We start from the raw sequence: 22,508 nt of genomic DNA on the forward strand, positions 1-22,508 counted from the left end.
GGCATGTATAACTGAAACCTGGCTGGGCCAAGAGGGAAAAGTACCCCTCTCAGAAATGTGCCCAGATGGGTTCCAGGTGCTCCACCAACCACAACACTAGAGAAGTGGTGGGGGAGTAGCAGTGGTTGTCCGGGAGTCATTAGTTCCCCGCGGGAGCCCTGCCCCGGAGATTGTGGAGTGTGAGTCTCTTCTCTTGAAGTTGGACCTAGGGGTTCAAGTGGGCTTGTTCTTGATGTACCTACCTCCCAGCTGCGTCACGACAGCCCTGCCTGTGCTGCTAGAGGCAGTAGCCAGGTTGGCGGTGGAGTTCCCCAGGCTAATGGTGCTGGGGGCCTTTAATCTACTGTCTCTTGGCGAACACTCTGAAGGGGCACAGGAGTTCATGGCTTCCATGACAACCATGGACTTGACCAAGTAGTTCAGGACCCAACTCACAGAGCAGGACACACACTCGAACTCGTATTTCTCTCGGGGCAGTGGAGACGTGATCTGGAATTAAGGGGAATAAAGACCTCGCCCTTGTCATGGTCAGATCACTCCTTGCTGAGGCTTGACTTCAGGACACTACTCCCCCACTGCAGGGAGGTGGAACCGATTAAGTGGTTCCGCCCCAGGCACCTGATGGACCCGATGGGATTTCAGAGGGAGCTTGGAGAGATACCTGACTCCCTTGCCCACAACCCGACCGAATCCTTAGTCGCTGCCTGGAATGTTGCGGAGACTGAAGCACTGGATCGGATTGCGCCTTTGAGGCCTCTCCGCGGCAGTGGATCCAGGAGGGCACCTTAGTTCACCGAGGAACTCTGGGAGATGAAGTGCCAAAAGAGACGCCTAGAGCGATGTTGGAGGACTAGTAACTCTGAATCTGATCGAACACTACTAAGAGCCTTCATTAGGACTTATCTAGTGGTGATACGGGCGGCAAAATGCAGGCATTTTTCCGCTCTTATTGTGGCCGCGGAATCCCGCCCAGCAGCCCTGTTCAGGGTGACCCGCTCCCTCCTGAAAGGTGAGGGGGTGGGGGAACCCCTGCAGGGAAGAGCTGAGGAATTTGTTCAGTTTCTGTCGGATAAAATCACTCAGTTTTGGACAGACCTTGACTCTGCTTGGGCAATACCAGCCGAGATGTCAAGGGTAAGTCTAAGTCGGATTTCCCGGGATGAGTTCGAATTTGTCACCCCTGAGGAAGTGGACAAGGCCATGGGAGCGATGAGCCACCTGTTTACTGGACCCGTGCCCCTCCTGGCTGGTTTCGACCAGCAGGGAGGTGACACGCAGCTGGCTCCAGGCGATTACCAACGCTTCTTTGCAGGAGGGATCTTTCCCACAACCACTAAAGGAAGCGGTGGTGAGACCCCTCCTCAAGAAGCCTTCCCTGGATCCAGCCATCTTGAAAAACTACCGTTCTGTCTCCAACCTTCCTTTTTTGGGGAAGGTTGTTGAGAAGGTGGTGGCGCTTCAACTCCGACGGACCTTGAATGAAGCGGATTATCTGGATTCCTTTCAGTCTGGTTTCAGGCCTGGGTATAGCACAGAAACTGCTTTGGTAACACTGATCGATGACCTCTGGCAGGCATTTCTGAAAATCTTAATCTTAAAGGGCACATTTGCAAGAAGTTGCTGAATCAAGCTGAGAATTTGTAATGTAGAAAGGGTGCTGATTTCCAGAAGGATCTACAGAAAGAGTACCAAATGAGAACATAATGGATGAGGGGAAGCAGGGGCAAGAGGGCAAACAGATTTGGCTTTTCCTTAAGCTGGAAGTCATAAACCATTCATCTTAAAATAATACGATATATACTCTGGACAATATTTATTTGGCTGTAGCATATTTCAGACATAAATTTTACTTTTTAAGTTAAGGAAAAAAGGTCAATGCTTTTATTTTCTGTTTTCTGTTAAGTTATTGTTTAAAATCTGTGCACGGGAAATAAAAAGACACAAGCTGCATCTTGTATTATCCTAGTGGATTATAGTCACTTCTCAAATTGCTTTTATGTGCTTGCTATGCCCCAGAATACCTGGCTAAGAGAAGCTGGGCTGATCAAAATTAAATCCTCATTACAAAAGGTCTCTTAAGCACAGCTCATTCAGCTCTGTATTCTTTGCAGTCTATGGGCTCTCAAGATAGGATATTGCTTTAGTTAGATAATTTTTTACTTGATCAAGATTAACATCAGACCAAAAATCAAGTAAAGAATACCTGAATCAAGGAGCTTCTAAACAAGCTAACAGTAAGCAGTTGAACCAAAGAAACGCTAAGATCACCCGCATCAACATTGATAGGCACGTCTCTAGAATATAAACTGAAAGCAAACCCCAGTCCTTATTAGCACACGTGATGTTACCTAGTTTGGGTAAGGAGATGTTTGCAAGGAAACAACCAAGCTTAGAGAGCACCAGGGACCCCTTAGAGGGGGGAAAAAAGCAGGGCTCGTCAACTAAGATGATGATTATATGATGAGTAATTGTGCAAGCTATCCTCCGCCATTAGTTGTCAATTCTAACTCCCCACTTTCAAGTGTCCCAAAGTTAGGCAAAGGGTTGGGTGACCAACCCTCTGGCCATTGCATCCCAGGGGCTTGTTCATATGGTAGGTGGTAGAACACAATAGTATCGCCTGGTCTTCTACCTCAGTTAGTGGGTCTTCCAGTGGTCTTGTTGACTAGAAAAATCTAAAAATATATGCCATTATATGTTTTGTATGTTTTCCCATTGTAAATTATACCTTTCTTGAAGTTTAGAGGTATCTAAGATACAAGCACAAGAAAACTAATGTCCAATCGTTTTATTGAGGCATATTCTTTCATTTATATTTCATTTTGAAATCTTTTAATTAAACACTGTGGGTGTTTGATAGGTTTTGAGCACAGGTTATTATGAAGCTGGAGCCCCCGTGTTCTTGGAGAAAGACCAAACTTCCTCTTTTATTTGCTCATAAAAATGGCTTGCAGGACTACAATCTAATACATGCAGAGGAGTTTCAACTCAACAAAATATTAGAGACAATATTGTAGAAAATGCATTCCAGCTATATATGGTACACATAAAGCTACTTCGCTTTTGTTAATCTTGAGTAAATATCAGAACATTAATATATTGAATCATTCAATATACAAAAGACTTCACAGTTTGGGTCAGGTGCAGAAAATGAAAACTAAATGTCAACACTACAAGGACAACAAAAGAAGCACTTAGGGATTTCGAATGGGAAAAAAGAAAACTACTTGGAATATGATAGAACAATAGTTTTCAAACTGTGCTTGGAGAAATCCAAATTATCTTGTAAGTGTATTGATGATTTATCAATTATTTTTTCTAACTATTTTAGTAATATTAATCATAAAATCATATGATAAATTGGTTAATTATAACAATAAAGTTCTTTCGAAGGCTTACATTAAATCATAAAGTTTCCATGGACTGTATCATGGCATTATAGAGTTACTGTAGGTGTTTTTGTACTAACTGAATAAAAATATGTTTCTATACAAGTGGGAAATCATTCGTTTATAGCTAGTTCCCCCCCCCCCCACTACAAAACATGCATTTTCTTGCTTTGCTGAAATGATTATTTAATTATGTGAGCACCTATCTGCATTCTAACTGGCATGTTCTACATGCAACTTTATCACTGCATTTCTTGTTGGTGGAACTTGGTTTTATTTCAGTCACGAACCTCCTGTTCAGTCAAGACTTTGAAAGAAACAATGTGAGATTCACATTGTTCAGGCAGTTGCAAATTCATCCTCCAAGAGCAGGTGGTCCCATCTGATCTTAAAAAGGTTGCTGTGCATTCAGTGAGGTCATCCAACTCCACAGAGTCAGATATCATCCATGCACCGATGATAATCAGTTATATTCTTCGACCTCTGGTCAACCCAATGTTCTTGTTACATTATCTCTTTCTCAGGATAAGGAGCACTGCTCTACATTGTCAATAGTTTTCTGGACGCAATTGCCATATACATTCTTGCCATATATAAAACCTTTCATGGCCCAGGGCTGAATTATTTGCAGAATTTCCGGTCTTCAATTATTTCTGCTTGTCCCACGAGTTCAGGCAAAGTTGGCATTATTTTAGACCCCTTGATTAAATAATGTCATTTGATGGGAACCAGGAAATGTGTCTTTTGCTTTATCTGCTCTGTGCAACACCAAGAACCAGATTTTTCTGACCATTATGGTTTTTGTGCTGCATTAATAACTTGGCTTTCCTTCTGTTCCCAAGTATTGAGGAAGAAAGTTAAGTGAGCCTGTTTGAAGGCTTGTTGATGTGGACGTATGTGTGTTGCTCTGAACACAATGGGACAAATTGAATGAATGAGAAAACAAAACAAAACCAAGTCGAGTATTTATGTCATTCCACCTAAAGTTAGAGTGGCCAACCCTTCTTAGAAGGGCATTCAGACTTGGGTTTGCCATCAGGCTTCCTGGAATCATGGAGTCCATTTAAATAGTTGCGTTGTTTGTTATGTTCAACATTTACTCCCCCATAGTTTTGGTCATTATTATTGCATCAATGGTGGGTTCCCCCCAGTTCGGCCGAACGGGCAGTGGTTTGGTGACCTGGTTTGCTGGAACCGGCAGTGACCCAAGCCTGCACGCCCCTGAACCAGCAACATCAATGCCGCCATCTTGTTTTTATTGCACTGACAATGCACACATCAAGTGCATGTGCGCAGCACGCACAAGAGCGAACCGGCAGTAGTGCCTGCCGGAACGCACCCCTGCATTGCCTGCACTGCCCAGAGTCATTTGTGAGATTGGTGGCTATATAAATTCGATCAATCAATCTCAATCATCATTTTCATAATTGTGCGTGAATTCCGGGAGACATTTGTAGAGCTAATAAGGCATGCAAATCCAATGCCAAAAACAAAAGTTATATAGTGAAGACAACGGACATTTAAGGATGCAACTTTATACTTCAAAATTCTGTTTCTCATCTGTCTAATCTGCATTTTCCAAAGAAACGTGAAATTGGTTACCTGCAACTTTGTTCTAAAAACCTAAAATGGCAAACCCCCAGCTGAGGTGATATTTGGCAAGTTGATATTTTTTGTAATAAATCCAAGCTTCCTGCAGCAGAGAAAGGGGAAGATGCTTCTTTGGATCCTCTCCCTGGATTTTCTGAGTTAGAAATGCTTAAAAACCACCTTCTGCCTGGCATAACTTTGCCCTGGTGATCTGGCTGGGTTGGGGTCCTGCTTCTTCATTTCTGATGGGCGTCCTCTTTTTGGAGTATCTTCAAATGAGCCAGGATTTCAGCCAATAGAAATTACTGATTCTAATAATCAGCTTCCAGCCATTTGTGGGGCCTTAAAGAGAGCAAAGCAAAAGTACAAAAACAAAAGCAAGCCAAAACAGGTATATTTGGGTGGGTTTAAGGGTAACTTTGAATTAAAACAAAACAAAATGCACTATAAGATTTGGTGATTTTGTTCGTTTGAGTTTGAGTAGAGTGATCTAAGGATGCCAGGGAATAAATTAATTCTTGTGGGACACAATTGCCCTGAATGTTGCAGAAAACATTAAATGTCATTCATCAGAACAGAAAGAATTATCCAACTCTACATCTCAACAAGAACCAAAAAGGTATCAGACCTACCTGCAAATTTAATATGAAACTTATTTTCAGGCTTCAGTATCTGAACGTACAATGGGCAATTTGGAGCAAAATCTTTAACTGCCCAAGCTCTTAAAATGGTTTGATGGTCCTAGAATAAAACATAAAACAGCACATCAGAAGGTTTAAGACAAGATACAAAATTGACTATATTAATGAATATAAATGCTCATGTATAGCTGACAATGTGCTATTAAAAATGCAAAAAAGGTTCCTTTATTTGACACATGCTTTTTCAAGAAAGAAGTCTTTCAGCTTCTATACTTTGAACTATTTTTCAAACATAAGAATATCCCATAGTTTTGTGCCAATTATAGCAGAATTCATAAGTAAATACTGCTGTTAAAAATAACACAAAATGATTCAGACCAGATTTTCCCTTAAATGACTTTAATATGACTTACAGTCTGAGCTTCTGGAACTCAGGTAGATCATGAAGGTTTCCAAATCAATTTCAGAATGGGATATCTTACCCATGCACATTTTCCTTTCTTATATCTATTTAACTTATACAATGCATTTTGAACATTACCATTTCTACATGGGCACTTTTAGATAGTACACGATTTGAACTGGGAGCCACTGGCTTGTAGATCCCATTGCATAAAACTACACTATAGCCAAACGTCCGTGGAGATTCCCAGTCATCCAGGAGGTCCCGGTCGCCCCAAAGGTGCTTTTTTCAAGAGGCAACTGGGCTTTCTGCTTTTTCCTCTGAAGACGTTTTGCTTCTCATCCAAGAAGCTTCTTCTTCAGCAGTTTTGATGAGAAGCAAAACATCTTCAAAGAAAAAGCAGAAAAAGCACCTTTGAGACTATCTCAACGTATTAATGTTTTATTATGACGTCTTCTTTGAAGAGAAATTGGACTGCATTACAAGTTACACAAATTTCATACAAATAGGAATCCCAATAGCAGTGACAAAACCATATATGAAGCAGGCATCTGACCGATATTTTCTGCAATTTCTACATATAATAAACAGCATTGTTACATCCAATGAAAGTGAGAAATCAAATGCTTGCTCCCAAACTCTATTGTCCTGTCCTGTCCTGTCCTGTCCTGTCCCGACCTATCCCATCCAATCCCACCCTACCCTACCCTACCCATTTGAAAACCTCAGAATATTTCTTCATGTGCAAGGAAACATTCCTTTGTGGAATGTTTTTTAATACGTGATTATAAGCTAAGGAAATACATCTCCAGCATAGGTAATTTTTGGGGACAAAAAGGAAGAGAGTTTTTTTCTGCTACTCATTCAGAATGCTTAGTCTTATAACACTGACCTTAAGAACTAGTTACTACAAATTTACATAAACAAAGCACAGAAGAATAAATAGGTATAATTAAGCAGTTGACCTGTGAGAAAGATTACTGTTTGGGGGAGAGAGAGGGAGAGATATTTATATGTACATGCATAAGGAAAGCAGATTGTTAAGTATTTGGAATCAAAACAGTTTTAACAGAAAATTTTCACGCATGCAAATATACATAAATGGAAATTGTTGGAAGAATTATCAACAGAATAATAGATCAATTAATTCATTTTATTTTATTTTTTAAAGATCTTCACTTTCATTTCAGTACTTTACAACCAGTTGCTCTTAACAAACATAAAGAGCTTGACTGAAAAGTTCTATTAGAAAATCACAAAAATTCAGCACATTAAAATGTTCCTTTTAATAATGCTTCTAAATTCTACGACATTGTTCCTTTGAGCTCTGTATCAGACTTTTTATATTTTTAATTGTCTTCTGAAAAATACAAGACAGAATAATTTACAAAAACTAATGATGCTAGGAAATGAAATGGATTGTCTAGTCATAAAGTTGCTTGGGTAAGAAAAGAGAGAAAGAGAATAGCATAATTCATTTGTGTGATGTCAGCAGATAAGAAAGGCTTATATCTGGTCTGATAAAGACAGAAAAATTCATTTGAAAAGTTAAAGACAATTAATATCTTTAAATTAAAGGCATTATTTCAACAGAAGTAAGATGAAGTATTTTGGCTTAGAATTAAAAGCAGAATAGCATGGCTAAGTTTCAAAAACCTGGTTTTTGAACTCATCAAGCAAGAAATTAACATGAATTCTATTGATTGGTAAATTTCTGTTCTCAGCTGAGAATACTAAAGAATAATAAACAATCAGAGGGGGATGTTTTCAAAACAGTTTTAGCAGGTGGGGTTTATATTGTAATTTCCTTGCTGAGCTTCAATAAATCATGCTTGAAATTGAACATTGACAAGTCTCTGTGACAGCTGACTTTGAACTTCTCCAGAGCATTTCTTGTTGACATCCTCACATAATATTGAGAACAACTGATCTACAAAGAGATACTTACTACCAATATAGTGTTATGTTGGGACTGATTTACTTCTGTAGCTTTTCTATTGTTCGAAGCTTAAGACCCTGCATCTTACTAATCTTACTTCCCTACTTTATACCGTTTGCCTGATAGCCTGAAGATTATGATAAATAAATCAAGCTAAAGTACAGTTGCTAAAAAATCAAAGTGTTTGATTTTTAAGCTATCTAATCACAGCTTATATGGACAGACTCCTGTGAAAGTAGACATTAATGTCATTTTATTCTAATTGATTGAAGCGGGAATTCTTTCCAGACAACGTGTCTGGAGAAATTTGTGGTTCTCCATGACAATACAGAGCTGACCTAATTTCTGAATGTTCAGGAAAAATAATTACACTTTCAGTCATACAGACCTTTACTGGATTAATATCCAGTGAGTATTTCTCCTGAAATATTGAAAATCTGCAGATTGTCTGCAATATACATGGACCAACAATTTGATTGGCTAGAAAACAGCTATCCCAATAACTTTATAAATAGTATTATATGGCATAAAACTACATATTAAACTTTACTTTTATAAAACAATCTTGATTGGGTAATATCTAAGATTCCTATTTAGCTAATTTTCAATTTTCTGTGTTTTTTATTCATTTGTTAATATCAGTGGTACAAAATTATATTGTAAATAAAATCCTGGAACCAAAATAGCTTGGTAGATTAAAAGATCTTCAAACACAAGGATGAATCAATTCTGTATACTTCATTTATGCTCTTGATGCATTTTGAATAATTCTGTTTTAAAGGGAACTTTAAAAATGTTACAAAGAAGTTGGCCTTATTTCAGTCAAGTTAATCAATGAATTATTACTGATGTTGCTTTCGGGAGGAGAGAGAAGTTGAAGATAGTTAGTCCTAAATGAAATGATTTCTTTTTTCAGGAAACAAAAATGCCTTATTGTAAAAATAGAGCATTCCCAAATCTCATCAACCATCCCAAACTGTAAGTTATAAAATCTTTCTCATACGCATTTATTCAGTTCATCAGATGATGAGTAGATGATGCATGAAAATATATGCAATAATAAAATTAGTGTTTAAGATTTCACAAATCTCTCTCTTTATTCCTCTAAATGATTAATAGTTACCTCTTTGAAAATTATTTGATTTACTTTTTATGATAGGATAATTCTCACTATACATAATTTGGAAATAAACTGGAAATACAACCATTCTCTTTGAAATTATAGTCATATGTATCTGCAAAATTTCTACCTAGTCCTCTCTGTGTTTCTGATTAGCAGAATACATATTATGTAAATATAGCTTTGTTATTTTGTTTAAATCATCAACATCATCATTGTTGCCACCATCACTGCCACTGTTTTCATATAGCCTAAATTCTAACACCTAGCCTCTTGATGTAGGAAAAACACTGAGAATTTAGACATGTTATTGTGGAGAACTAAATGAGTTATTTAAAACATGAATGTTCATGCTCCCCTTCAATAAAACTGTCAGGATAGATTATGGTAAAGTAATAAAAGCAAAAAATGATAGATATAAAACTAATAGCAATCAAATGGGAGAACAGCCAAAAGCAGCAGTTAAACAACAGTGCAGTTGATGAAAGATTTTATATACAGGGCTTTGGTAGATTAGAAAGCAAATCACAACAATATGATAAATCTACTGTGACCCTTATGCTTTGGCTCGGTTATCAGTGCTATTACATCCATATAGTGTCATTTTATCACTAATACTTTTATTTCTTTCCAAATAGTGGGAACAAATAGGTTTCAATCAGCATGGAGTTTTCTGCAACCACAACTTTTCCTTTTGGTTTATTTTTTCAGTGTGCAATCAAGTGAGACTCAGAAGAATCAAAAGAAAGACATAATTTATGACCAGCAATTTAGCTGAAGTTTCATTTCCTGGACAGAAGTGCAGAAGTGACATATTTTACGACATTGTTGTACACCACATAAAGTTGCCTTTGGTGATACGGGTGACTATATAAATTTGATTAATACCATAAAAAGGGGGAAGCGTTAGTATAAGCAGTGCCGCCACGACAAGGCCCTTCCCCATAGGCACTGGTTATAGGGGAGAAAAAAAGTTGCAAAAATGATATTTGGCTCCAGTGATACAGCAAAATCTGGCCTTACAATTATTCTTTTGACAAACGTGGTATAAGCCAGTCTTCCTTCCTAGGTAAAATTACCCAACTCCTCCAATAATTATCACTGGGACATAAACCATACACATATTACTGAGGGTAAAATGGACAAGAACATTGACCTGGAGCTCCTCCTTCATGTCACTCAGTAATGTATGAAATTCAAGTCAAGCAGAATTGTGAAATACATCTCAGTTCTTTTCTCTATCTGATTCCGATCAGAAAGTCCAGAGAGTTTCATAAAGATTGCCCCCAAACAGCAAAATAATAGTACTTAAATAATAACATAGGAATGTGGTAGCTATGGTGCCCAACAAATTAAGCGTTGCTTGCAATTTCAGTATGATGGCTTCAATCTTGTGGAAAGAATGGCAAAACATTTTAATGTTGCATTTTTTTTACTGCATGTGTAATGTAGGTAAATGTAGGTACGTATCAGGATAAGCAGAATAAAAAGCAGTCATTCATTCCTCCCAAATTCTGAACATTAGACATGATTTGGAATATGCAATGATTTATAAGAACAAACATTTCCTACCAATAGCAATAGCAATAGCAATAACAGTTAGACTTATATACCGCTTCATAGGGCTTTCAGCCCTCTCTAAGCGGTTTACAGAGAGTCAGCATATCGCCCCCAACAACAATCCGGGTCCTCATTTCACCCACCTCGGAAGGATGGAAGGCTGAGTCAACCCTGAGCCGGTGAGATTAGAACTGCTGAACTGCTGAACTAGCAGTCAGCTGAAGTGGCCTGCAGTACTGCACTCTACCCACTGCGCCACCTCGGCTCTACCAAGCAACCATGTTGCCAGAAATCTAGAGATAGATGAATTTGTAAACCGAACCTAACCAGCAGAATGTGAAATGGGGTAAGCAAGCAGAACATTCGGAATTCCCTAAACATTACCGAAACTAACACCAATTCTAATGAAATTGGCATTAAGGCCGTCATTTCCAGAGTTTGATTCTGGGCCACAGAAATGCTTTGAGTAGAGCAGCCCACGAGCCGGATGCATCGTGGTGGCCCTGCCCCCGCCTGGTTTAGAGAAAAGGGGGAAAGTCCCGATATGTCATATGATGATGCCATGACGACACGGGTTTGACACCCCCGGCGTAAACTTTACAAGATCAGGTTGAAATGAAACTTGTCCTAATGGTAGGACCAGCCTAAGAAACTTCTTAAGTCTTGCTATTAATAGTTGTTTATACTACAGAAAACACTAGAATGTGTTATTATGCAGGTCAGAATATATGTTAAGATCTGATCTATATAAGGCGACTCTATTTTAAATTATGCCACTTGAATTTTGTTGTTGTCCATTTATAACATTTAACCTCCACTTCTTTTTAAAAATCTCAAGCTAGTTTATAATAAAATTCAAATGATTAAAAACACACACACACACACACACACACACACACACACACACACACACACACACACACACACACACATATATATATATATATATATATATATATATATATATATATATATAAAGTCACAACCCCTGGTATGCCCAAATATGGGAGGAAGGTCACACTTCCACTCTCTGTCTTCGGCTCGTCACAAGAGACCATCCAGACAGAAACCCAATATTTTTTACTGTTGCCTTTTTATTACATTTGTTATATTTATGCTGATAAATAAATAAAGGGAGACTAGTATAGATCTATTTCAAGCTATTTAGCTCTCATCAGCTAGCCACACCCTTACTGGGAATCGAACCTGTGCTCTATTGCCTCTAAGGCAGATGTGTTAACCATTGAGCTATATAACAAATGTAATAAAATATAACAAATGTAATAAAAAGGCAACAGTAAAAAATATTGGGTTTCTGTCTGGATGGTCTCTTGTGACGAGCCGAAGACAGAGAGTGGAAGTGTGACCTTCCTCCCATATTTAGGCATACCAGGGGTTGTGACTTTAAATATATACCTTTCACCCTGGCCTCGCTGATAAGGAGTCGAGCCCTGTAGCTCAATGGTTAACACATCTGCCTTAGAGGCAATAGAGCACAGGTTCGATTCCCAGTAAGGGTGTGGCTAGCTGATGAGAGCTAAATAGCTTGAAATAGATCTATACTAGTCTCCCTTTATTTATTTATCAGCATAAATATAACATATATATATATATATATATATATATATATATATATATATATATATATATATATATATATATATATGTATGTATGTATATATATATGATTTTTCTGGCTCAATAGACATATAAACTATTTCCTAAAGATTAAAAAAAATGGGGAAGACTTAGAATAGAACTTAGAATAAGGATAAGTAATGACTATTACTTGGATCTTCCCTGAGTGATTTAGCTATTCTACTGCCTTTGATGGAACTGTTTCACAATGTGAGAGTATTAAACTCGGAAGTCTAGTTTTAAAAATAGTCTGCTTATAAGGGAGCAATTACTATTCTAATCATTTTATTTTAAAATTGACTATATGAAGTCAAGATAGTAAAATAGCTTCATTTATCATATTTTAAGAGGACTTAATATACATTTTAATAATATATGTCTTCATATATATAGAAGACTCAACAGCATATATAAACATATTAATATTTTTATCCAGCTCAAAAAATCCCACATAATTCTACATTGATTGATTATTTGCTATTTAATGAATGTCAACTCATAGCAATCACCTCTTTTATTTCTGACCCATTAACTTAACTATAAAAATATTAAAAACACATATAAAAATGTAAAAGCATATATAGATGTATTTGAAACGTACCGCTGCAGTTCTGTCCACTTCACAACGGCTGCTTAAAATAAAACAGGCCTCCGCATTATCCATTCTAAAAATCAGAAAGTTTAGGGAAATGTTTAGGAAACTGTTTTTAACATGCCCAGGGAACGTCTAAAGATAGTTTAAATAAGTACTTGCTTTAAATGTAAACTTTAGGCCAAATTAAAATCTCCCTCCCCCTACTTTTTAAAGAGAAAGTAAATCATATTAAATCAAATATATACTTCTGTTAAAAATACATAGCACTTAGATTTATATACAACTTCACAGTGCTTTACAGCCCTCTCTAAGTGGTTTTTACAGAGTCAGCATATTGCCCCCAACAATCTGGGTCCTCATTTTACCAACCTCAGAAGGATGGAAGGCTGAGTCAACCTACATCCCATAAATAGAAAAATAAGGCATCAAATATAAACATAAATTATACACCTGTATTTTTCTCAGTCTAAATCAGAGTAAAATTCCTATATTAGACCATGTGCATCAGCTAAAAAAAAGGAAGCAAAATTGTGCCCATTCTCTGCAATGGTATTTTTGTCAACCAGAATATATCAATTTTAAATGCACTTATTCTGCATATCAGACTGTGGATTCCATCAACTAAGTTTGTAATGTATGTAACAGCATTTCAGATTTTGAGAGATGAAAGCAAGATTTGTATGTGTGTGTATATGCAATGTCACATAAGAAATATGTGTAAAGTCAGTTTTAAAAAAAGCTAGGTAAGACTAGCTAAGACTTCCTAGTAAGTCTTTTGTCCCACTGCTCTGTTCCTGTCTTCCTCCTTTTCTTTGTTTTAACACTTCCACTCCCATCAATTTTCCCCAGGCCACCCTCACAAAAGTACTTTATATTTCTCTTTGTTGGGGCATAGCCTCCTACTTCAATTTTCCTTATGCCACTAACAACCTTCAAAACCACTTTTGTCTGCCTTCCCCCCCCCCCATTTGTTGGGACATCTCTTTTTACAGTTTTCCCTATACCACTGCCAAGACTGATGGAAGTTTTTTGTCTGCTTCTTATTTCCATCGGTTTCTCTCCCTTTGTTTTGCCCCTATTTAAAAAAAGATTCTATTAACAATAAATTAAAATAAACCATTTTAAAGAATTCTATACTCAATACTTTTAAATGTATTGTGTATAGATTTTTAAAATCGTTTTATTTAAAAATATTGAGTATAGAATTCTTAAAAATGGCTTATTTTAATTTATTGTGTGTGGAATACTTTTAACTGGTTTTATTTTAATTTATTGTGTGTGGAATACTTTAATTGGTTTTATTTTAAATTATTGTGTGTGGAATACTTTAAAATGATTTTATTTTAAATCATTGTGTGTGGAAAACTTTAAAATGGTTTTATTTTAAATCATTGTGTGTGGAATCTTTTTTAAATTGTCTTAGACTATTTTAAAAAAGATTCTATCAACAATAAATTAAAATAAACAATTTAAAAATATTCTATCCACAATAAAAGTATTGTGGATAGAATATTTTTAAATTGTTTTTTTAATTTATTGTGTATAGAATATTTTACATGGTTTTATTTTAATTTATCGTGTATAGAATATTTTTAAATTGTTTTTAAGGATTTTTTATTATTTATAGAATATCTTTTTTTAAATTATTTTTAGGGATTTTATATTCATTTATTGTTTATAGAATGTTTATTACAAGAAATGTTATTCCTTTTTGCAAATGTTTTATTTGTGATGCAATATGTTGCTTTTAAGTGTGCAGGTTGGTGCATGGTTTATGTGTCTCAAAGTGGCTGCTTTTCTATGGGCAGGCCAAGTTGGTGCAAGGCAGCTTTGCCAGATTTTGTGTTTCTATGTGATACCTGGTTGTTTAGGTAATTGTGAAGTGGTTGCTGGTTCTGTGAGCTTCCTGGCGCTGTCTTTTATAATTTCCCACAATGCCTTGATGGTTTTTATTCCAGTGGCTTTGTCTTTCCTGTCCTTAGGGTTAAGGAAAAAACCTGGTTTCATCTGCAGTCTTTTGGGGGGGAAATTGTTATGTTTGGGTGTTTTCCTGGCACTGTCATAGTGTGGGTGTGTGGGTGTGTAATGTCCCGCAGTTATCTACACATTAATAATGATCAAGTACTAATAATATTTCCATATACATTTTAGTGACCTTTCCTTACTTAATTGGTGTTTTCTTTCAAACTTTTAGATTTCTAATTTCTGTTTCTGTTACTTAGCAATTGATAAAATAAATCCCATGTGAAAAAGTATTCGAAGCCTTCTTGATTTTAATTGTCAATTTATTCATTCCTGCACATTCTAATATTTATTCATTTTATATCTTTGTTTTTCCACTGTTGTGCAAACACAATTCCAGCAACTGTTAACATGTGTAAAATTAAATATGTATTGTATTCCCTTTGAAATGCCCAACCAAATATTACTGGTTTTAAACCCATATCTTGCTTTACCATTGCTTCTAATCATGACACCACTAACTCTTGAATAGCTACTTGGTCTGTCCTAAGTACTGAACCGAATTCATATATTCCTGTTTTTTTAACTGAGGAATAAATTTCAGAAAAAGAAATCTGTATTGCACTGTGAATCTACCTATGACATTCATTCTTGATCTAACTTCTTAGATGAAAAACTATATCTTTCCTGTTTGTTGTGGGACATCCTTCCTGAAAAGACTGTACATTGTTGGGTGAAAACAGAGGTCCCTTCTGTTACCTGTAGTGTAGTCCTCAGCTTACAACCACAATCGAGTCCAATATTGTTTTATTTCTTCTGCAGTTAGCATTATTTAACAGAGGCAACAGAATGTGACCGCTAGGACAGTCATCTTTCCTATGTGTAAGTAGCTGTTTTATTGCTTTGTGTGCTTGTTTCATCCTTAATATAGTAGTTCAAGCAATTAAAGTCTTCCTTTCTGTGTCTCTTTGTGCAGGCCATTCATTGGAGCAGAGTGGTCAATGGGTGACTTCAACACACAAAAGGACAGTAATCTTCCTTTTCTATTATTTTGCGTGCTGGTTTCATCCTGATGCAGTGCATGCAATGAAAGTCTTCCTCTCTGTGCCTCTTCTTTGTGCAGGCCATTCATTCGAGTCAGTGATATTGAAGACTGGCAAGGACAGTCATCTTCCTTCTGTAAGTAGCTCCTTTATTGTTCTGTGTACTTATTTTAATCTTATTTAAGTAGTAAGTAAACAAAATAATAAATTTCCTTTTTAATATCTTTTTGTAGATCATCCATTGGGGCGAATAATTCAGTGACACTGGGGGCCACTCCCACCTGGTCATATGACTGCCAAGCCACTCCCATCCAGTGACAGGACTGCAAAGCCACTCCCACCCAGTCACATGGCCGGCAAGCCACTCCCACAAAGCAGGTCACCTACAGAAGAGGTTCCAAATTTTTTTTGAAACCCACCACTGTGCGAGACTCTTAAGAGCCCCCACATTTGTCCAGCTGGAGAACTTCCTGTCGACCCCCTGTATCTATCACATCTTAACAACACAGACATAAACCAGATTTAAACTGATTTACAAATGCTTAATTCTACACTACAACAAACTTTAAAATTATTTATTATCATTTGAACTTGGTACATGAGCTGTCTCTGGTTGTTTCAATGAAGAATTATGGAAAGCACATTTACCAGCCTTCTCACTGTGTTCTGTACCAGCTCTTTACTCAGAGCTATATTTAGGGCCCTTACAGACATCCAAATGCTTTTTATTTATTTAAACTACAATACAATGGGTAGGAGTTTCAGGACAATTGGCAAGTAGTGAATTGGTAAATAATGGACTGAATAATGGAGCAAGGCAAAGGTTCTAGAAATTACTAGTTTAACCAAGAAATAAAGGAAATAAAGGCATTAAAGAAAAAGGGGACTGAACACGGGAAGTCTAACCCTTTACCTTAAATGATTCTATATATTGCACACAAAATGGGTAACAGGCAAAATGAGATGGATCATGGTGTCAAGGCAAGTATAACAAAATAGGGATTATAGAAACATAGTGGGATGAGTTCCAGCAGTGGAATACATTTTTAATGGATACAGCTAGCTTCAAAGCAAAGGGCAGCACAGGAAAAGTTGTCACAGATTCATATATTAACCTCTAGGAGCAGAACTCCATTGATCTGATGGAAGAGTGATGTAACAGAAGAACTCACTTGTTAATAATTTACTACAGACCACCAAACAAATCAGAAGACATTATTAAAACAGATAAATGAATCCTCAAAAATAAAAACCCAAAACAGCTGTGATGCGGATACTTCAACTATCCTGTCATTTATTGGGAGACTAATTTTGCCATAAACAACTCAGAATATTTGATTGTATTGGCAATAATTTTCTCCTTCAAAGGACTTAAGTAAACAGAGCACCTGCTACCTTGGATTTGGTTTTTACTAATAAGAGGAGCTGACTGAAGATATTAAATCTGAAAGAACTCTGGGTGCAAGTAACCGTGTTGTTAGGGTTTTTTTTTTAAAAAAAACAAAAGGCCTAGTAAAAAACAAACCATGGATAACAGAAGAACAATTTGAGTAAACTAAAATAAATATTAAAGAAAACGTCATAGGGAGAAATACTTAAAGCCAAAGATGCTGCTGCAACCAGCTGGGATTTCTTAAATAAAATGAAGTTAAGAATAGTGCAATTTTAAACAATATCAATGATGAAGAAAATTTAGGAGATGTTGTTATCCCCTCAAGGTAGACCTGGTGAATATTTTATTGACATTGATCAATTTGAACAGAATCTTGAAAGTCTGAGTTTTTCCTCTCCTTCCATCTTAAACTCTTAATGATTTAGGGACAAGTCAGGATTAGCTTCTTTCTCACATCTTGTGTTTCCTGGTCTTAAAGTGTTTTCACAAGTCATCTCTGTCTCATTTCTTTAATGTTCCGGGGTATTTCTCAGAAGGACCAGGGGATTTAAAGACATTTAAATTAACTAAAAGACCCTTTACATCCTTACTGAATTGTATCTTCCTTTATTATATTTAATCCCAGTGTATGCTACTCAAGATTTTATATCCTTTGAATGTAAAAACATCTGTTTTCTTGTGATCATCTGTTAAGATTTGTCCATTTGGAGTAAGAAGTGATCCAACCCTAACCCTAAAGACCTCTTTCAACAATCTTTGAGTAGCTCTGGAAAACTGGAGAGATGCAAGGGGACATATTTTTTGAAGTGTACTCAAGAGAAACAATCCCACGAATTATAGACCAATGAGCCACACCATCAATACCTGGAAAGACGTTAGAGCAGATAATAAAACAGGCCACTTATAACTGTCTTGAAGCCAATTTTGTGATGGTTGAAAGTCAGCATAGCTTCATCAAAAATATATAGCATGAGACAGACCTTATTTCCTTCTTTGACAAGGTAATTTCTTTACTGGACAAAATAAATGCTGTGAATATAAACTCTCAATTTCAGCAAAGCTTCTGATAATCTTCCATGTCAGTCTCGTTTCTAAAAGCTTTTAGAAGTGGTTTTTATGGCACTACATTAAGTTAGTAACTTGCTGACTGCAAAAAGGTACATATCCAAGCTTCATAAGATTTATATGCCAACCATCTCATACACATTGACCCTGGCTAGCTAATAACTAAAAAATAACTACAAATATATATTTAAAAAGTTGCTCCATTTTAGAAAAAAACAACCATGACACTCTTGCCAAGGAGCCATAATAATCCAATCTCAAAATACAGATGTGCTGGGTTCAAACCCAATGCTAGCCCAGCAACTAGAGCAGGGCTGACGAACTTGCGGCCCACGGGCTGGGTGCGTCATGTGCTAGCCCCGCCCGCCCCCACCCGGTTTAGCGAAGGGAGGAAAGTTCCAAAATGTCACATGACATCCCTGTGATGAAGTGAGTTTGACAGTCCTGAATTAGAGGAGGATGAGTCAAGACTTCGTAGCTTTTCAAAAGACTAAGAAGATGCATCTCCCATCTTAAGGCTTGAGGCTATTGGATAGGCGCTGCTGTGGAAAAGACGTGTATTCTAGGGTCCCCCAGATAAGGCTGTTTAGTAGAGGGGGTGTGGAACATACCTCGGACAGATACCTCAGGGACAGACAATTTTGGAAATCTTGCAGACTGAGGGGTTATCCTACCTTGTTTCATCTACCAGTTATCCCCTCATTACAATATAAAGCAAAAAGTTATCACACCTATAGAAGCAAAGTTAACGGCATTTCCCCCAGCTCAGTTATGTTGAATCTGAAGCAGCTCTCTGCCTTTTTATTTCTCTTTTCTATGGAATTATCAAACATGAAATTACCTCCACTACTTGAACTATATGATTTAAAATGATCATGGTGTTCTTTTAACAAAATATGAACTTGAGTCCCTTATACCATCGGCCAGCCAGTGTCGGCTGGCAATCACAAGGAGGAGGGCCTTCTCAGCAGTAGCCCCGGCCCTTTGGAACGAGCTCCCCGTGGAGATTCGTACCCTCACCACCGTCCAAGCCTTCCGCATAGCCTTGAAGAACTGGCTCGCCCGTCAGGCCTGGGGATAAGGATAGTTACCCCTCCCGAATGATGAATGTATGTTGCCTACCATTTTATTACATGTCTTCTATCTTGATGTTTGTGTTCCCCCCTTCCCAGTTTTATGTGAGCCGCCCTGAGTCCCCTCAGGGAAAAGGGCGGCCTACAAATTCTAATAAAACTACAAAACTACAAAACTACAAAAAACTATATATCTTGTTTTTCACGGGGGTTATTGAAGAGTATAAAAACTGAGATGCTGAGGAACAAAAAAAAGCTCAGAGTTTTATTTTTTTAGTTAATATAGCCAGAACATACTAAACACTTCATTTACCAGAAGGCTTATTAGGAGGGAATGTGATTATAAGATGCTCATTATAAAAAGAGAAAAGCCCATTGCTGCTTAGCAACTACTACTACATTTCTTACAATATGGTCTATTAAATTCCTACATTTATTCTGTGTTTCTTAAAAATGGTCTATTAAACTGCTTCCCGTACTGTTTAAAAATGATAAAAGTACATTCAATTACATAACTTGTAAGGATAAATAAACATTTTAATGGTTGCTCTGCTTTGAATTTACTAAGGCCAAATAATAGTGCAGGTATGTTTAAATAACAGTTTTATAGAAATTCACATTTACCATCTAATTCAGAGAAAATCACAAGATTCTTTTGAGCAAAATAGGGTATCAATCCATTGTGTTTATTAGTGATTGAAAATAAGTAATTATCGCAATCACTACTAAACAGGCATGGACAGATACCCTAATTCATATTTAAAATTGGAAATGTTTTTAATTTTTTTAACGATCTATTCATTCAATGACATATAATACAGGTAGCCCTCGACCTGCAACCACAATTCAGCCCAAAATTTCCATTGCTAAGCAAGGCAGTTAAATGTGTTTTGTTCCATTTTATGATATTTTTTTTGTCACAGTTGTTAAGTGAATTACTGAAGCTGCTAAGTAAATCATGTAGTTATAAATGAATCTGGCTTCCGCCATTGCTTGTTGGAAGTCGGCTGAGAAGATGACAAATGGTGATCACATGATCCCAGAACAGTGTAATTGTCAAAAATACATGCTAGTTGCCATGCACTCAAATTTTGATCATGTGACCATGGGGACGTTGCAACAGTAATAAGTGTGAAAAATGGTCGTAAGTCACATTTTTCAGTGTCATTGTAACTTAAAATGGTCCCTAATGAATAGTTGAAAATTCAGGACTACCTGTATTATTTCCTTTGAAAATTTGTATTTCTATATTATTTTCTATAACATTTTTAAAAACAAGATTCTTAATCAAGAATCATTAAGTGTTGGGAATCAAACAGGTTTTATAAATAAATAAATATTCATTCTTAATAGGAAAACATCTATTTTATAAGAACTAATTATGCAAAATGATTATGTATTACTCCCATATATTCAAACCGCTGCAATCTCACAACTATATATTTAGGAATAAATTTCACTGAAAGTTACTGCAGAGTAAAATATAGAAGATTGCACCACGGGAAATTTTGCAGCTCCTAAACTTGGAAATCCTGGAAGTCATAAGAATTAAGTTATACAAATTATAAAATAATACTTAACATGGTAAAAACAAAAGTTATTGCAATGCTAGTTTGGCTTCAAATGGGTTCCTACCTTTGTTATTCAATGATTTCTTTTTAAAATCATTAATAAAGATTAAAGCAGTGGGTAGGCTATTGTTAAAATCAAATAGCGCAGTTCAGGGATGTGAGGCTGTGAGTTTGACACCCCTGGTGTAGTTAAAGCTAAAAATGACTGGAGATTAAAAGGAAATGAAATGATGGAAATGCTTAATCCATCTGCATCTTAGTCTTTCATATAGGTTTTAAGAATTCCTTAAAATCAAAATATAACTTCATGGTTAATAGAGATTAACATGAAAAAGGGCCCGTTTGGTCTAAGGGTTAAGGTACCAGGCATAAAAGCTGGCTGGGTGATTTTGGGCCAGTCATGTTCTCTAGCAGCATATAAATCACCTCAAAGGGTTGCTGTCGTGGGGAAAATAGATGAGATGGGCAGCACATAAATGTAACAAATAAATAAAATAAAATAGGAGCAGGAAAAAATATTAAATACATTTGTGCCTCCATTTTTTAATGAAAGTAATCAAGGAGGGAGATATAAATAAAACAAACAAAGTAAAATGAGAAATCTATGAACCAAATCCGCCCATACTGCATATCATGGTCCCATAGCGACTCAAATATTTTAAATTTAGCCCGGTCAGAGAATGGACAGGAAGTTAGAGTCCATATTGAAAAAAAGATACTGAATGACTAGCTTATATCGAGACTCTTCTTCGTTATGACAAAAAGCCTTGGTGCACAAAATGGGCTTCAATTAAGGAAAACAACATAGTGAAACTTTAATGAATGCCTGCCCCAAGGAGTTTCAAAGAAGGTATAAACTTTTAATAAAAATACAGCTTGAAGCCTTGGAGACAGACTTATATGAGCATTGATCAATTCAGTTCAGAAGTAAATTTCCAAAACAGTTGGAAGGAAGAACACAACGGATAAAAAGCACACAAAGTAATGTCTTTAATTAAATATCTGTTTAGCATTATTTCTTCATTTATCTGTTAAATTTAAGGACTGTTCATCACCCTCTGTGACCCTGGGCAGTTTACATTTGTAACAAATGTTCTCTGGGTTATCACTAAAAGAGTTTTTTAGTGAATTAGTTTTATGGTACAATCATAAGTAACCAATATATTATTTTAAGAGGTTTACCCATTGTTTGGTACCTACTTTGCTCTCAGGAGATCTTGATCCTTCAGTGCTGAACCTTGCAAGTAGATGACCCTTTGGGACCACATGGGAATTTGAAGCACTCTTCGAACCTGAACATCCATCTCAGTGGGACACAATATAACCACATAGTAGTCCTATAAAAATGCATTTTGTAAGAATCAAAAAGAACTAGAAGAAATATTACATGGGTATATTTCATGGATGTTTTCCATTTAAAATTTATCTTGGAAAAACTTAGTTGAGAGAAGAATAGTTGAAGGATAATTTATTTTTTCACATTTCTAAAGAAGAAAAATGTTCCTATTTATTTCAATAATTATTTT

The 22,508-nt window shown here is 36.5% G+C and overlaps 1 protein-coding gene across 1 annotated transcript in view; it reads right to left on the bottom strand.

Moving 5' to 3' along the window:
* Positions 1-22,508, bottom strand: part of LOC116509121 (potassium channel subfamily T member 2-like) — a 63,000-nt gene that overhangs the window by 21,269 nt on the left and 19,223 nt on the right. The window contains 3 exon segments of the mRNA XM_032218093.1: positions 5,612-5,720; positions 12,882-12,945; positions 22,183-22,319. Coding sequence (XP_032073984.1) covers positions 5,612-5,720; positions 12,882-12,945; positions 22,183-22,319 — 310 coding nt within the window.

This window comes from Thamnophis elegans, chromosome 5 (assembly GCF_009769535.1).
Source record: "Thamnophis elegans isolate rThaEle1 chromosome 5, rThaEle1.pri, whole genome shotgun sequence".
Taxonomy (NCBI): Eukaryota; Metazoa; Chordata; class Lepidosauria; order Squamata; family Colubridae; genus Thamnophis; species Thamnophis elegans.